Source organism: Branchiostoma belcheri, unplaced genomic scaffold, assembly GCF_001625305.1.
Source record: "Branchiostoma belcheri isolate BF01 breed outbred unplaced genomic scaffold, Haploidv18h27 scaffold25, whole genome shotgun sequence".
Lineage (NCBI taxonomy): Eukaryota > Metazoa > Chordata > Leptocardii > Amphioxiformes > Branchiostomatidae > Branchiostoma > Branchiostoma belcheri.
In genome coordinates this window covers 2,077,197-2,089,732 of record NW_017803854.1, presented here as the reverse complement: position 1 = coordinate 2,089,732, position 12,536 = coordinate 2,077,197, and the positions used below count along the sequence as shown (strand labels likewise).

The window sequence follows — 12,536 nt, the reverse complement described above, 5'->3', positions numbered from 1 at the left end:
CAGTTCATTTTAGTGACACTGAAGAAGAGCAATGGATGTCACTTGAAATGTCTGGAAGTTATCTCAGTAATTTATCCAGTTGTAGAGTTTGATTTGTCCTTGAATATTGTGTGTGTGATTGTTTACCCAAATGTCCAACTTTATCAACGTATCTCCTAGCATAGTGCCCATGCCAGAAGTGGTCTTTTGGTTTTGCAAACTGAGCAAACTCCTTAAATTTCAAAAAAGCTAAATGATTTGGCTGAATATGCCTGAACGAACATGCATTGATGTGACTATTTTGTGTCTGGAGGTTTTCTGATAGCCCCCCTGCCCGTTGGTCTAGCTGGGGGGACTTTGGTGGATCTGTTGATGGCCAGCTTTTTTTCAGTGCCCAGAAGTGTTATTTTAGCTTTGCAAATTGAGCAAACTGCTTAAAAGCTTAAGTTAATGATTCTGCTTAATGTAGGTCTGAACATGCATTGATGTGACTATTTTCGTTTTTCTGGAGGTTTCTTGATAGCCCCCCTGCCCGCTGGTCTGGCTGGGGGAGTGTTGGTGTATCTGTTGATGGTACACCCCGACCCTGTGTTGATGACAATGTTTCCAGAGCCGTGGACTATCGACGTGTTCGATATCTGCATCGAGTTTGCCGTACTCCGACCTGCATGGAGGAGACAACAACATTTTTTTTACTTAGCATGAAAGTTCATCTGTGTTGGTACAAGTCATCATGAAATAGAGACTTAACTTTCCTTCCGACACTGTAACTGTAAGGAATTGAGACTTATCCCAAATTTTCGGCTGACACCTTCAGCCTTGTTCATGGAATGGACCTGTCTACTCTTGGAACGTGACGTCAGAGACATGTGACCATAGTAGCGGGTTATATGTCTAGTCATACATTTAGTCTTTATTTCATAATTTTTTTTACTGTCAAATAAATGCAACTTGCAAGTATATGTATTATGTAAGTAAGATAAATCAAGAAACTTTTGCAGTGGTTTAATTATGCAATACAAGGGAAAGGGAGGTTTTGTTCACCCCATTTCCTGTGCCTGGCCTTTTGACCTGTCATACAATCCCCCCCTCCCCCCCCCACACACACCAACATGCTGTCAACCAACTCTGTCCACACAATTAGATTCACAAATCCACAGCTCAGCCACCCAAAACAATACTTCCTGCCCAAAAGTAAAGGTCACTACTTACTAAAAGTGGTGACTCCTGATGCTCCTCCTTGTGATGATGATGACGATGAAAACTTTTTCGGGTCCACGTCACTCATGTCTGTCTTCTCCAAGAGTTCAACCACCTCATCATAAACACTCACTTTCTGATCCTTCATGGCAGCAACAAAATGTCCGTAAGCATCCTCCCCTCTCCTTGGCAGCATGGTAAGAAGTTGAAAGTTCTTGTCCCTAGTTGTTGCTTTGGCTTCTATTCTTTCTATGTCATCTATTGAGAGGACCTCCTTTTCGTAAAGGTAGTTGACGAGGTGAGGGGCCTCTATATTGTCCATGAGTTTGGTGTGGTTTTTCCTAAGGCGAGCCTGGTCGTAAGGGTCCATGGTGGCTTCAGGAAAGGCACAGCTTCCTGGGGTTGTAGCAAAAGTTTGCAAACTCACTCAGACTGAGTCAGAGTACCTGTAATGCATTTAAAATAACACTTTAATAAGTCACATATTGAAGTTTCGACAACCTGCAATGTGTAAAGACTTCTCTCGGTATACTGAGAGCACAGAGGCTAGGCAGGTGCTTCTAGAAACACTTGATTCAACACGAAAAAACCTAGGCCTAGAGAGTCAAGCATCATGAAGAAACCACACATCTAGCGTAATAATAATTAACGTTATATACGTAAACATGGACAAAAACAACGACATAATTTGACTTTGTAGAGATAACAGTTACTTACTTATGGCAGAAGGACCGAGAATGAGCTAAAATGATGGTATTTAAAGAAGATAGACGGAAAAGTTGCATGATACTAAGTTTAGTTGAACCCGGAAGTACTGTGCCCCCCTCCCCACAACACGCGACAAATTCATAGATACTGGCATAAAATCTTGCATCATTGTGGGTGGCAAGTATCCCAAAGTTTAACAAAAGACGTAACAGTTAGCAGAACAAGAAGGCGGCGATCGTACAAACCTTATTCAGTATAAAACCCGGGATCTTCGGAAACAAACTGTTTGCTCAACTCCGGTCTAAACATGGCCGCTGAATCACTCGTCTTCGGCTCTTCCATCCTGGTTACACCCTCCCCCCGGTGGATCACGAGCGCCACCATACCATCGAAGTATGAAACGCAAAGACTTGAAGTGAAGTGGGAATTTCTTTTATAGTTGGCCACGTACACCAACGCCGTGTACATATTTTTACGGTTTGCAGGCAGCCGAGTCTCCACAGTGGGGATGTGCAGTGGATGCAAAAAAGCCCGAGAAACTTCTCAGAGGGCCAAAGGTTATTCTTGGAATATTCGAAGTCACTGAATATGTCACTCAATAAAGGATTAATCCCCCGACCCGAGGTGTATATGGTGAGATAATCCCTGGTCAGGAATTATAATGCCCTTGTCAAAACTAAGCAAAAAGAATATAATGTCCTAGTCTGTACGCTAGGGTTATTTTACTCTTTTAGCCGGTCACCCCCATCCCCTTTGTTTCTTGGCATAAACCATATTCAAATTTGGCATGTTTCATTTCATGAAGGGAAGTGCAGCGTTTCATACCATCGATGTTACGTTCAGAATTTCCGACGCTGTTACAATGAAACATAACCAACTATGATATATTTATATATTAAGAAGCAAATAAGTACTATCCTTGCATTTTGTTTTATTTAATGGAGTAAGAATATGACATAGAATATTTTGTTACCCCTATCCCGTAATTTATATCATTCCAATCATAACCTCTGACCTTCCGGGACATTTCCCGCCTTTTTTGTGTCACTGAAAGAGACTCAGCACTCAGCGTCCAGCTGCCGCCCTGAGACGAGGACTGGAGGTGACAATATCTAGCTTCCTTCCAAGAAATCAGGAGCAAGAACTGCTAAATTACAAGGTAAGAGTAAACTGTTGTGGTCATCAGTGATTTCAGGGCTGCTGTATCAAAATTTCCAGGGAAACTGAGCCAAAAAAGAGAGCAGATACTGAGATAGCGGGTTTTCTGTAGTGTCAGGCCATCTGGTTCTAGTTACCGTCAAACCCAGGCCTGGTCAGACCGACGATACGAAAGACTTGAAATTTAGAGATGAGTGTCTGAGAGCTGTTGAAAAGGGCACCCCATTATTTCAATACGTTGTCTTCTCCGGATGAGCGACTTTTCAAGCTGTATTATTTAGTTTACTGGGTTTAAAAAAGGGACAAACTTTCTTCACTTCTTGAGAACTGAATTTGTTTATAGGCCTTTATACAGCTACACCCCCAAACAAACAGTAATAGAGTAGTAACGAGATGACAAAAATACAATTTTAGTTCATAAAAAAGCTGAAAGTAATAGTCAGTATTCTGTATCCTTTCAAGTTTTTCAACCTGGGTAACGTTCGTCTTGATGATATCTTCATACCAAATCAGCATACTAGTATTTTGCACCATGTCCTTCTGAGTTACAAGTTGTTTTTGTTTATGATATTAATAGAGTTTGATATAAATTTGTTTGGTTTTGTATGTCTTACTGATTTACATGAACAGGTGAAGTCTGCCGTCTCTGATAAGCTTGTTATGTTCTTGGATTGATTTATGTAATTAGATAAGGTATTCATTTCAAGAAATACAACTAAGACCTATTTACTTTCGTTGAAGACCTTGTGTTCTATTACAGAATTTGGCTACAATGGCAGCAGCACAGAGGTCACAGCCAACACTTGACTTCTGCGGTGATGAGCACTCAACCACCCTCTTGCAGGGTTTGCAGGAACTGCGGTCTGAAAACCTGCTAGTAGATGTCATCCTTTGTGTCTCCGGAAAAGAGATCCCGTGCCACAGAAATGTACTCGCTGCTTGTAGTGGATATTTTCGTGCAATGTTCTGCAATGGGCATCGCGAGAGCAAGGAGCATAAGGTTGTCATTCATGAAGCCAGCGCCAGTGCCTTGCAGCTTCTTGTTAACTATGCCTACACATCAAGGGTGACCATCACAGAAGACAACGCTCTAGAACTGATGAAAGGGGCCAGTTTTTTCCAGGTTCCACCAGTCAGCGATGCATGCACCAAGTTCCTATCAGACACTCTAAGTGTCAAAAACTGTTTAAAGATGGTTAACCTAGGTGGCATGCTGAACCCCACCCTGGAGGCCAAGGCATTGTCGTATGCCATGAAAGAGTTTGCAGCAGTCAGCAAAACACCAGAATTCCTTGATTTGACAAAAGACCAGCTCATCAAACTCGTCTCATCAGATGACCTGAACGCTCCTGAGGAAACTGTGTACACAGCAGTGATGAAATGGATCAACCATGACACAAGGAAGAGGAGGAAGGAGATGAAGGAGCTGATGGCACTGATCCGGTTCCCTTTCATGGACAAGATGTACTTCATGGACAAGGTGGAAACAGAAAAGACACTGCGCAAGTGCTGCCCAGACCTTGTGTCAGAAGCTCGCAAGTACCACGTATTTCCAGGGGAAGTCCAGTCACCTCGCACCCGTCCCCGCCGTGCCAGTGGTCTGAGGGAGGCGGTAGTGATCGTTGGAGGGATAGTGAAACTAGGAGGAAGTTCAGGAAACACTGTACTTTCCAGCAGCAATTCCATTGTGATGACACACTCCTCAGCACCATCAAGCACAAGCTGGGTTTCTATGACCGAAATGAAGAGGAACAATGACTATGGATTTGCAGTGGCTATTTTAGGCACAAGTGACATCATGGTGTCTGTTGGTGGGCTTATTTGCAAGGATGTGTGGCTTTATCAGGCAAAGCTGAACTCCTGGTCAAAACTTGCTGGGATGAACATGGTAAGGGACTATCACAAGCTAGCAGTAGTGCAGGGTAAGGTGTATGCAATTGGTGGCAGAGGCAAAGGTGCATCGCTAAATGTACTTGCAGATGTGGAAGTCTATGACCAAAGCCTGAACAAATGGACCGAAGGTGTTCCACTCCCACAGCCAAGGTACCTGAATGCAGTTGCGGCATTAGATGGTAGCATATATGTGATGGGTGGACGTGGCGTTGACAACAAATCAACATCTACTTCATATCGCTTCAGTCCAGGAGACACCCAGTGGCATCCAGCAAAGGACATGCCTGTGAAGGCTGATTTCATCACGGCTACAGTTCTCAATGGTATGTTGCTGGGCTTCCAACAAGAGTTCTCTGTTACAGGCCTCAGGAGGCCCTGTGGACTGTTGTAGCAAACACTGGTACTGGACCTAGATGTGGTATGACTGTCTTTGGTGGGGAGATTTACATCTATGGAGGCAAGAATCAAGATGATGGAACAACAGAGGTTTTGCAACTTAATCCAGATGACAGATCACTTAAGCAGGTGGGGACCATGCCCAGGGGTCTGCTCAGCCATGGTTGTGTCACTATACTGAAGGGCTGAGGGTGAACTAATGGACAGTGAACTTGATAATATTACTAGATGATGTTTAAAGTAGAATGTCATTGTAAGTTAGCAAGTTGTGCAGAAATTTGCAGGAGGATGAGATGCAGTCACATATCTTACCTTACCTTACCTTGTCCCTTGACCTCCTGGTCGTTGGGGGGCAGAGGCAACACTGGTCAGGTTTCTCCAGTTCTCACAGTCCCTTGTGGCAGTAAGCCTTTTGGCCAGTATCTTATCTTACAACATGTTAAACATTTAATGTAGCAGTATGTTCAAAGCGTTTTCATCACAAATCAGATTACAATACAAGAAATTTTAATCAAAGTAGAACATTTTGTACTGACCTATTCAAGCTAAATTTTGAAAAGATCTTTCCTGACCCCAGTGATATGTCCGTTCTAGTCTATATACATCACAAATGCTGTAATCAGTAGAAATGTTTAAATGTTTTTTTACTAATGTTTGTTTATTATGCAACATTGTTACCTAATATTACCTTTTGATATTGTGACCAAGGTTTTTAATTTAGCTGGTCAGCTCCATCCTGTTGTGGATATATGCCATGGGAAGAAATTAACATAGCTGTTGCTATGATGGAACTGTTTGCAGTACATTTGTACTACACTAAACATAGTACATCTGATTTGCTTCAGTTCAAATTGAATTTATAAACAAGTAGTGTTTGCTTTGATTTAGGTCCAAGACAGGTCTACTTTGTTTTATTTAATAGATCTAAAGTGACTTTTTATGATATCATATTTAGATACATGTAGATTAGCAAGGGAAAAAGTACCTTTCTAACACTTACATGTACACGAACAACACCTCTCATGATCTACACTATCTACAAAATTTTAACAGGATGGGAGCATCATTTCTGGTGTAACATGTGGTACGTTTATTACTTATTCCAAGGAGCTTCAAATTCCTTTCTTATTATTGTTACAATTACCCACTGGTACATTTGTTCTTTTGATTAACAAAGTTCTGCTGAAGAAAAATTATGTGTTGTGTGCTTTTCTTTGATGTAACTATTGCACCATTAAGGAGTTCAGTTAAATGTTTTGTGCAAAGTCTTTACTGAAAGTGTAAGGCCTACTGATTTGTCCTTGCTTTGACTTTTGACAAAGGGACAGCTCAAAGAAAGGTAGATGTCATTGATAGGGGACACTGTAATAAACAGACTTGCATACTCGGAATATAACAGCTGGCATATAACAGACCGAGATGGAGGATGGGGAACACTGTGGTCGGATCTACGCTCTCCGCTCAAGAGGATTAAGTGGGCCAACAGGCCACTATAGTTTCCCGCCTGGATATGCGCTACCTAACTTCCTGTTCCTCCTTTCCGATGAGTTCGCCGCAACTGAAGGGTAGAAGAGTGATGACGTCATAGGTTGACCTCTCGCAAGAAGATCTCGCGATTGGTTAACGTTTTATGACGTCAGTGGGAATTTTATTATATTTTTAGACACTGTCGTGACACTTTGATCTTAATACATTAAGCAGAATTTCTTGCAAGTTTTTTTTTCAGTAACAGTAAAAAATCAAATAACGTAGGCAAACCCTTTCAGGGTGTTCCGTACAATAAAAACGAGTAAAACAACAAAAAAAGAATAAAACAACAATAAAAGCGATTCTTTAGAAGTCAAGACCAAATTGGTTATTTAAAAAAGTAAAGAATACACATGTTCAATTATCTAGAACAGTGTGCCTCTGACGAAGACATGAGATCTCCGACCTCTAGTTTCATGGATGAAACATCGTGCAAATATATAGAATTTATGGTTGCTTTTGACAAAATATTCACAAGACAGTGGTGTGAAATCTTTAATTTCTTGTTAGAATTTCGCTTTCTTGTCACATAGTCAACTTATAGTTAACGTTACATCTTCGATTTTTTGTTGCAAGGTACAATTTTGATTTATTGTCACATCTTCTATTTCTTGTTACTATACAATTTCTTGTTATAATTCTTATTTCCTGTCGCATTTTCTTGTTCAATCTTTGATCTCTTTTTACAATTTTTATTTCTTGTTACATCTTCGATTTCGTGTTAACCTTAACGTTATATCTTCCATTTCATGTTATACCGTCACTTTCTTGTTACATTGGGCTGTCAGTTGACCCTTTCTACAACATTCAGCTTTAGTTTAAGTAGCAATGGTTATTTTTTTTTCTTACAATAATCTTTCCTCATCTGCCCATCAGTAGCACATGTATGCATTTCAATTTATTGTTTTCCGAGGCCTATGACCAAGGATGGGCAGCAGGCCTAAGTAAGTAAGTAATTTGTGTTATGAAGCAACTTCAAACTGCAATTTCCAACACAACAAATTGGACTCACCCAAATTTGTTCAATTTGTTGTGTTGGAGATTGTAGTTTAAACTTGCTTCATAAGGATTTCTACCAACTCAGATGAACTTTCCAGATGAGTAATTTGTTTGTTACATTTGTCTCGCTAAATGACAAGTCACATGGGATGAAACTTCTACAATTGATATTCCAAACTGTAATTTAATAAATGTAAACAATTTCTCACGTTGGACTTTTCTCTTCATAATGTTATACAGCTGAGTAACATCACATGGTAGTACTATCCAACAACATGAAGCACGTCTCATATCTGTATGCCACCTTTTTTTCACAGCACGAGTTGTACATGTGGTTTGCAGGGCTAGGGTGCCATTATCGCTTTCATCTTCCTTTCACGTTGTTGTTCTTCACTGGCCCTTCAGTATAGTGACACAACCATGGCCCAACAGACCCCTGGGCATGGCCCCCACGTGCTTAAGTGACTTGTCCTCTTGATCAAGCCACAGAACCTTGGATTCTGCGGTTCCATCCTTCTTGTCGCCTCCAAAGATGAAAATCTGCCCGCCAAGGACAGTCATACCGCATCTGGCTGCCGTGCCAGTGTTGACTAAAACAGTCCAAAAGCCCTGGTTAGGCATATATAGGGTATATCGGAGAACCTTTGAGGGAAGACCAGCGACATAGATGCTGCCATTGAGAACTGTGGCAGTGATGCCATCGGCCCTCTCAGGCATGTGCATGTCGTTTGGTGAATGCCACTGGGAATCTCCTGGACTGAAGCGGTACATTGTGAATGTTGAATAGTCGTCAGCGCCACGCCCACCCATCACGTATATGCCGCCATCTAGCACGGCAACTGCATGCAGGTACCTTGGCTCTGGGAGTGAAACACCTTCGGTCCACTTGTTCAGGCTTTGGTCATAGACTTCCACATCTTTGACTGGCCTGCAGTTGTTTCCTCTGCCACCGATTGCATACACTTTACCGTGCACCACTGCTAGCTTCTGATAGTCTCTTGATGTGTTCATAGGAGCCAGTTTGGTCCAGGAATCAAGATTCGCCCGATATAGCCACACATCCTTGCAATCAAAGCCACGTGCACCAACAGACACCATGATGTCACTTGTGCCCAAAACAGCCACAGCAAATCCATGGTAATTCTCATTCTTCATTGTCGTCATAGTAACCCAACTTGTGCTTGATGGTGCAGAGGAGTGGGTCATCATGATGGAGTTGCTGATATTCCAAGGGTCCTGTCCTCTTCCTTCTTTCTCTGTCCCTCCAACGATCACTACCGCCTCCCTCAGACCACTGGCACGGCGGGGACGGGTGCGAGGTGACTGGACCTCTCCTGGGAATGCGTGGTACTTCCGAGCTTCTGACACAAGATCTGGGCAGAACTTTCGCAATGTTTTGTCGGTTTCTACCTTCTCCATGAGGTACATCTTTTCCATGAAGGGGAAACGGATAAGTTCCATCAGCTCCTTCATCTCCTTCCTCCTCTTCCTTCTGTCGTGGTTGATCCATTTCATTACTGCTGTGTACAAAGTTTCCTCAGGAGCGTTCAGGTCATCTGATGAGACAAGTTTGACGAGCTGGTCTTTTGACAAATCAAGGAATTCTGGTGTATTGTTGACTGCTGTAAACTCTTTCATCACATACAACAATGCACTGGACTCTAACTTGCGATTCATCAGCATGTCACCTAGGTTTACCATCTCAAGACAGTTTTTGACACTTAAATTGTCTGACAGGAACTGTGTACATGCATCACTGAGCCGTTGAAACTGAAAGAAGTTGGCCCCTTTCAACAGTTCTTGAACATTGTCCTCTGTGATGGTGATCCTTGATGTGTAGGCGTAGTCAACAAGAAGCTGCAAGACATTGGCACTGGCTTCGTGAATGTCAACCTTGGCCTCCCTGCTCTCAAGATGCCCGTTGCAGAACATTGCGCGAAAGTAACCACTGCAAGCAGCGAGTACATTTCTGTGGCACGGGATTTCTTTTCCGGAGACACAAAGGACGACATCTACCAGCAGGTTTTCAGATCGCAGTTCCTGCAAGCCCTGCAAGAGGGCAGTTGAGTGTGTCTCATGGCAGAAGTCAACCGAGGTTTGTGGCCCCTGTGCTGCTGTCATCGTAGCCAAATTCTGAAATGACAATGTTAATAATGAAATTATAAAGAAATGTGTTAGTTTAATTCCTTTTTTCTTACAATAAGGCTCCACTTAGATCACGTGTATATTTACTTTCTTTGACATAAAGAATAGGGTAGCTTCAACTGTACCACAAGCTAAATGAAGTCATTCTAAGTTTCAAAGGCATATAGAACAGCATAAAGATGTTAATACAGGCTTTTCACATCCACCATGTTGTATTACAGTGTACGCTCAAATGCTACTACTTAATCAGTTTACCCGCCATCACCTGGTCGCCGAGATTCATATGATAATTATCATGTACGTCAATGAAAACCATCAAGCACGTTCGGCTTCCTCCAGTTTTTGATCGAAACAATGCAATTCGTTTTATTTTGCACCTTGTTATAACTTTGACATCGTGAGCCTGGCAAATGGTAAATTTTGTGACTGTGAAAAAACAGATGGACGAGTGGTCTAGTCTCCAACAGACTTCTTTTGCCTAAAAAGGGTATTAATTGGCGAGAGAAGGTAGCCGGCCATCGACCGGATCAAAAGAAGTCTGGTGGAGACTAGAGTGGTCAAGGAAAACGGTAAATACGTTTCCAGAAGAGGGAGAGTGCCCTTTTTCCGCGCAAAAAGAGACATAACGTCAGTCACCTGTTGTCTTACAGCACCAGGTGGCTTGGTAAGATGGTCTGCCAGCTCCAGTAAATTTAATCGACACATTCATTGTGTTCTGTCTTTCCTCTCAGTTTTGACACATGTTGGCACAGTATAGTCCTATAAGCACTATCAACAACAGCGGTTTGTTCTTACCTGGCACTGTATACGTAGCAGCTCTTACTTCTGTTTCCAAGGAATGAAAGACCAGCAGACCTTCAGACAAGCAAGGCGCACCCTCCGCGCAGCCGAACCTCCTCAGTCGGAATGCGCAATCGACACACACAAAAGCGCGGGAAACGTCTCAGACGGTCAAAGGTTACCTTTGGAATGGTAGAAGTCACTGTGTATGGGGATGGCACTCAGATTAATCTCCAATGTATTATCATATTTCTACATCATACGAAGATAAACACTGGGGCGGTATTCAGCTGATTCATATAAGTTTGCGTTGTATTGTGTATATCCAATTCTAAACTTAGAGAATAAAAATTAGCAATGTCTTATCTTGAAAAAAAAATCTTATCACAGCCCTTTCCTTCTTGTAATCGAATATACCAAAACCTGAATATCGACGACAACAAGTAAAAAATGGCAGGGGGATGCCCGTCATCAGAGGAAATGGGGTCAAGTCACTAAACGCAATAAATCGATTTCATTCGTGACATCGCCGCACACATAGGATTTTAGGTTACTTCTGATAAAATGTGTAGTTTTTTTCCTTTCGGATATTCCGCTTATGATACTATTTCTTCTGATGACCTGCATTCCCCTGCTAGTTTTTACTTGGTATAGTCGATTCAGGTTTAGTATATTCCATTTCAAGAAGGAAAGGGCTGTGATAAGATATCATTATTTTCTTCAAGATAAGACTAACTTTTTGTCTTAGTTTAGAATAGAATATACACAATGCAACGCAAACGAAAATAAAAGTTCTATGAATCAGATGAATACCGCCCCAGTGTTTATCTTCGTATGATGTAGAGATAACACAATGGTGATTAATCTGAGTGCCAACCCCATACAGTGACTTCTAACGTTCCAAAAATAACCTTTGACCGTTTGAGACTTTTCCCGCTGTTTTTTTTTTTGTTTTTTTTTTGTTTGTTTGCGCATTCCAACTGAGGAGACTCGGCTGCGCGGAGGGTGCGCCTTGCTCGTCTGAAGGTCTGCTGGTCTATCCCTGAAAACAGAAGTAAGAACTGCTACAGTGCCAGGTAAGAACAAACCGCTGTTGTTGATAGTGCTTATAGGACTATACTGTGCCAACATGTGTTGAAACTGAGAAGTAAGACAGAACAGAATGTGTCGATTCAATTTACTGGAGCTGGCAGACCATCTTACCAAGCCACCTGGTGCTGTAAGACAACAGGTGACTGACGTTATGTCTCTTTTTGCGAGGAAAAAGGGCACTCTCCCTCTTCTGGAAACGTATTTACCGTTTTCCTTGACCACTCTAGTCTCCACCAGACTTCTTTTGGCCAATTTGGCCAATTTGATCCGGCTACCTTCTCTCGCCAATTAATACCATTTTAGGTCGATTTCTACGATTTATTCAGCCCACAAAAGACGTCTGGTGGAGACTAGACCACTCGTCCATCTGTTTTTCACAATCAGACAATTAGCCACGCAACATTTGCCAGGCTCACGATGTCAAAGTATTTATAACAAGGTGGAAAATTGAATTGCATTGTTTCGATCATAAACAGGAAGAAGTCGAAAGGTGATTGAGGGTTTTCTTTAACGTCATGATAATATCATATGAATCTCGTTGACCAGGTGTTGGCGGGTAAACTGATTAAGTAGTAGCATCTTAACGTGTTTAACACACATACACTATAATCCAACACGGCGGATGTTAAAAGCCTGTATTAGCATCTTTATGCTGTTCT

General features: G+C 42.0%; 3 protein-coding genes across 4 annotated transcripts in view; 1 reads left to right on the top strand and 2 right to left on the bottom strand.

Moving 5' to 3' along the window:
- Nucleotides 1-430: 430 nt before the first annotated feature.
- On the bottom strand, nt 431-2,368 carry LOC109471543. 2 transcript variants are annotated; one of them, XM_019770892.1, is made up of 3 exons: nt 2,133-2,368; nt 1,192-1,575; nt 431-643 (listed from the first exon to the last, which is right to left on the bottom strand). In XM_019770892.1, exons 2-3 carry the CDS (start codon nt 1,547-1,549, stop codon nt 471-473), a joined length of 531 nt encoding a protein of 176 aa, XP_019626451.1. In that variant the 5' UTR covers nt 1,550-1,575; nt 2,133-2,368; the 3' UTR covers nt 431-470. The 2 variants fall into 2 exon arrangements, with proteins under 2 accessions (XP_019626451.1, XP_019626450.1); XM_019770891.1 differs by having other exon boundaries at nt 1,192-1,625; nt 2,133-2,366.
- A 1,436-nt stretch (nt 2,369-3,804) lies between these two features.
- The window catches only part of LOC109471569, an 11,343-nt gene continuing 2,611 nt past the window's right edge, over nt 3,805-12,536 (top strand). Inside the window, 2 exon segments of the mRNA XM_019770920.1 lie at nt 3,805-5,258; nt 5,261-5,463. Coding sequence (XP_019626479.1) covers nt 3,818-5,258; nt 5,261-5,463 — 1,644 coding nt within the window. The 5' untranslated portion in view covers nt 3,805-3,817.
- The window catches only part of LOC109471568, an 11,666-nt gene continuing 7,194 nt past the window's right edge, over nt 8,065-12,536 (bottom strand). The window contains exon 3 of the mRNA XM_019770919.1: nt 8,065-9,909. Within this exon, the coding sequence (XP_019626478.1) occupies nt 8,251-9,909 (1,659 nt within the window). The 3' untranslated portion in view covers nt 8,065-8,250. The remainder of the gene's footprint in view (nt 9,910-12,536) is intronic.

What these genes read in the sequence shown, in the direction of transcription:
- LOC109471543 (XM_019770892.1), bottom strand. Translation starts at nt 1,549, where the DNA reads ATGGACCCTTACGACCAGGCTCGCCTTAGGAAAAACCACACCAAACTC. An exon ending in ATCAGGAGTCACCACTTTTA is followed by an intron (nt 644 to 1,191) that starts GTAAGTAGTGAC and finishes TCCTCCATGCAG; the next exon opens with GTCGGAGTACGGCAAACTCG.